This window comes from Monoraphidium neglectum, assembly GCF_000611645.1.
Source record: "Monoraphidium neglectum strain SAG 48.87 unplaced genomic scaffold scaffold04843, whole genome shotgun sequence".
NCBI lineage: Eukaryota > Viridiplantae > Chlorophyta > Chlorophyceae > Sphaeropleales > Selenastraceae > Monoraphidium > Monoraphidium neglectum.
Window position 1 is genome coordinate 1 of NW_014008787.1, and position 3,891 is coordinate 3,891.

General features: G+C 67.5%; 2 protein-coding genes across 2 annotated transcripts; one reads left to right on the forward strand and one right to left on the reverse strand.

Annotated features, from left to right (window-relative positions):
- Positions 1-437: 437 nt before the first annotated feature.
- MNEG_14877 (hypothetical protein) lies at positions 438-1,519 on the forward strand (the record flags this gene model as incomplete). Its single annotated transcript, XM_014036651.1, has 2 exons — positions 438-536; positions 1,130-1,519. 2 exons carry the CDS (start codon positions 438-440, stop codon positions 1,517-1,519), a joined length of 489 nt encoding a protein of 162 aa, XP_013892105.1.
- Positions 1,520-2,159: 640 nt separating this feature from the next.
- MNEG_14878 (hypothetical protein) lies at positions 2,160-2,785 on the reverse strand (the record flags this gene model as incomplete). The annotated part of the gene is made up of 1 exon (XM_014036652.1): positions 2,160-2,785. A coding segment is annotated over one exon (626 nt), but the record flags the coding sequence as incomplete, so codon positions are not given.
- Positions 2,786-3,891: the final 1,106 nt, after the last annotated feature.

Genomic DNA, 3,891 nt, shown 5'->3' on the forward strand with positions numbered 1-3,891 from the left:
CAGCGGAGCTGGAGCAGCGGCTGCTGGACGCGGCGGCGGCGGCCGAGCAGCAGCAGCAGCAGCAGCAGCAGCAGCGGCAGCGGGACGCAGGAGCTGATGCAGGGGAGCGTCAGCGGCTGCAGTCAGAGCTGGGCGCGGCCAAGGCGGCCGCCGCAAACTATGAGGCGCAGGTGGCGGACTTGCAGGCGGCCCTGCAGCGCGCGCGCCGCGAGGCGCAGCAGTCACAGGAGGAGGGCGAGCGGCGGCGGCCGCCCTTGCGGCGGGGCGCGTCCGCGCCGCCGCCCGACGAGAGCGGCAGCGGCGGCGACGAGGAGGAGGACGGGTCCGGCGGCGGCGCGCCAGGGGGCAGCGGCGGCGGCGGCGAGGCGGCGCTGCGGCAGCGCGTGGCGGAGTTGAGCGAGGAGGTTGTGTTGCTGCAGGACCAGGTTGAGCTCGTGATGGGCAAGGTGGTGGCTCTGAAGAAGAGCAGGGACAGGTTGCTGGCCCAGCTCGACCGGCAGAGCGCCGAGGGAGAGCAGGCGGCGCTTGAGGTCAAGGTGTGTGTTTTGCGTGTGAGTGTGTGTGTGTACGTGTGTGAGTGTACGTGTTTGTTTGTTTGTTTGTGGTGTGTGTGTGTGTGTGTGTGTGTGTGTGTGTTTGTGAGGGTGCATGTGTGTATATGTGCACGCGTGGTTGGAGCAAATTGAAAATGACAGTCTCAGGGTGGAAGGTTTGGCAGGGTTTGAGAATGGGGAGTATTGAGAGTTGACGGGGCAGGGCATGCTCACATGTACACACGCACCTTCACACACACACATACGTACACACACGCACACACACGCACGCGCACAAACACACACATACACACACACACACACACTTTCTCTCTGTGTGGCTCTCTCTCTCCCTCTCTCCCTCTCTCCCTCTTTCCCTCTCTTTCTCTCTCCCTCTTTCCCTCTCTTTCTCTCTCCCTCTCTCCCTCTTTCCCTCTCTTTCTCTCCCTCCTCTCCCTCCATCCCATTCACACAACCCCCCCCCCCACACACACACACCCCGGGACACACACGAAGACTCACTCTCTCCCTCACACATGCACACACGAAATCATCCACTCACACTCACACCCGACACTCACACCCACGATTCGTAGCTTTTAGGGGAGCAGCTGGCCGAGGCGCGCGACCAGGCAGCGCGCTGGGAGGCGCAGGCGCAGGACGGGCTCTCAACGATATCGCGCCTCAAAGACTGCCTCGAAGACGGCGCCGCCTGGGGCGGCGAGGGCGGCACAACGGCAGAGGAGGGCGGTGGTCCACCACAAGCAGACGAGTCGGCCGAGGCGCGGGCGGCACGTCTGCAGGGGGAGGTCGTGTCCGGCCAGGCGCGCGCCGCGGCGCTCGACCTGCGCTCGCGCGCGCTCGCAGCCGAGGTGCTGCGCGCGCACGCCGCGCGGGCGGCGCTGGGGCGGGCGCTGGTGCCGCTGCTGAGCGGGGTGGAGGCGCGGCTGCTGGCGGCCAGGGAGGCGGCGGCGCTGGCGCGGTAGGCGTGCGCGCGGCACGCCGTGCGGCTGGAGCCCGCTTTGTTCGATTGCTGTTCAGATCCTACGGTCCACCCCTTGTGGCAGCCTCGTCCAAGACATGGCACGGCTGCATGCTCTGTTACAGCGGTACACGTGGCAGGGACAAGTGTTTGAGGTGCGCTGCTCTACACCCTAAACCCCGCCAGTCGTTAAGGCCAGCGCCTGCACTTGCCAGAACGCCAAAACCTGCAGGCTATCAAGCTGTGGGTGTCTTGTACGAGTATCAAATTGATGTAAGGTGTACCTTAGCGGCCCGCCCCATCCACTGCCGAAAGTGTGCAGCAGAGGCGAACAGCGAGGAGCCGGGGAACAAGCCGCCGAGCGGCTCCGGGTGCGGGACGCCACGGCGCAGGCCAGGCGCTTGCGTGGCTCCCGACAGTTGCGGGGGGATGTCTTGTCTCGACTCTACACTGAGAAACGGGGTGCTTGTCATCCGTCATAATATGCAAGACCGCAACTGGCCCCTGGCAAAAAACGAGCCACGAGATGGCTGCAGCCGGCAGCAGCCCCGGCCCCGCGCCCAGGCCGCCACGCAGCGCGGCGCGATTCACCGGGCGCGCGGGCCTCCGCCGCGCCGTCACGGGTGTGCGGCTGCCGCCGCCAGTCAGGCGGCGCCCGCCATCGGGCCGTCATTCGCGAGGCGCCACGCGCAGTACGCCAGCGAGGCAGCCGTCGGGTACACAGTCGCCGCAAACCCGGCGCCGCGCAGCACGGGGTGCGCGAGGTACCCGACCAGAAACGCCATGCGCGCGGCGACGAACCAGGCGGCCGCGGCGGCGGCGTGGGGGCACAGGCCCCACGCGGCGAGGCCGGCGGTCGCGGCGGCGTGAAGGACGTATTGCTCGAGCGTGTTGCTGAGGTATCTAGTGTAGACGGCGAAGCGGGCGTTGCCGCCCGTTGGGTGTGTGAGCGGGTCGATGCCAGGCCCAAGGAAGCGCGCGTTGCCGACCAAAACAACGCCTGCGAGCAGCGGCAGCGCCGACGCCGCGAGCAGGCGCGGCAGCAGCGCGGGCAGCGCTTGCGGCGCGCACTCGGCGAGCGCCGGGCTGGCGGCGGCGAGGCGGGCGGGGGCCCAGCGGAAGAAGGCGGTGCAGAGGGGGAGGGCTAATGATACCTGTGCCAGCACGGCCGCCTGCTGCCGTGCAAGTGACGGCGCGGCGCGCGCGCCGGCGACGCGCGCGCTGGCAGCCTCGGCGGGGGCGCTTGGCCCGGCCATCGGCGATGGCGATGCTGCGCGCGGGGGTGGGGGTTGGGCAACACCTGTGGGCTGGCTGCGCGTGTGCACTGTGTTGGTGGTGGCCGCCCGGTGGTGGTCGGGGGCTGGCCGCGTGGGCCCGCCTGTTGTCCGCTGCGAAGGCCTTGGGTGACACCTCAGCTCGTCCTGAACCTGTGGTGCTGTTCGCCGTGAAGCGTGTCCGTCCAATGTGTTGTGCGTCACATGGCAGCGTACGAGTATGTGAAGGTCTCTCTGCAGTAAGGTAGCTGCCGATCAGCTACCAAGGCCCGGTGATCTGAGTGTTCTCTTGCATCTATGCTCTGTGGGCTCAGCACATAGAACTACAACAGTAATCGACCATCTGTGTCATCCTAACAGTAGATACCCGTGCTCGCCTTCCCAGTTCTGTCGTAGGCCCGCTCTTAGCGGGGCCCCTTCTCCGGGAACGGGATGGAGGACTACGAGGAATGGGGTCCCCAAGACGTGAGGGCCGCAGCGCCTCGAGCTGGGCCACACGGGCGATACCGTGGGGCAAGCTGAGCGAGCATGCCCTCGCGCTGCTGCACCCACACAGGGGCTGGCGGGCGGGCTGCCCGAGGAGCCGCGGCTCGATGAGCCCACGTTCGAAAGCCTCTTCGGCGACGAAGAACAGCCCGAGCAGGCCCAGCCCCAGCGCGACGACGGGCCTCTGCAGCCCCCCTCGCCCGTACATGGGGCCTCTAACGCTGCTGAGGACCGGCGTAAGGCCATGCAGGACCTCGCGCGGCGTCACCAGCGGCAGGGCGGCGAGGAGGTGGGGCGCGCCGCCACTGCTGCTGCTGCTGCATTCTGCCGCTTTGCTGCTCGCTGTGGTGCTGCAGCTCTCGCCGGGGCCACACCCTTTGTTTCTACACCGTACTGCACAGCAGCGTGCATCACAGGGATCTTTACAGTGCACACAACAGACGGGGCTGGGTGCAGGTCAGGACGCAGCATTCGCGCTGGCCTGCACACCTTGCTGCTTATTGATTTGCTGAGCGTGGGCCCCGTGGTGGCTTCCCACACACAGGAGGCAGGTGCCGCCGCCAAGAAGAAGCGCAAGCGAGACAAGGCAGGCAAGGCGCGGGCCGCCGCCGCAGAC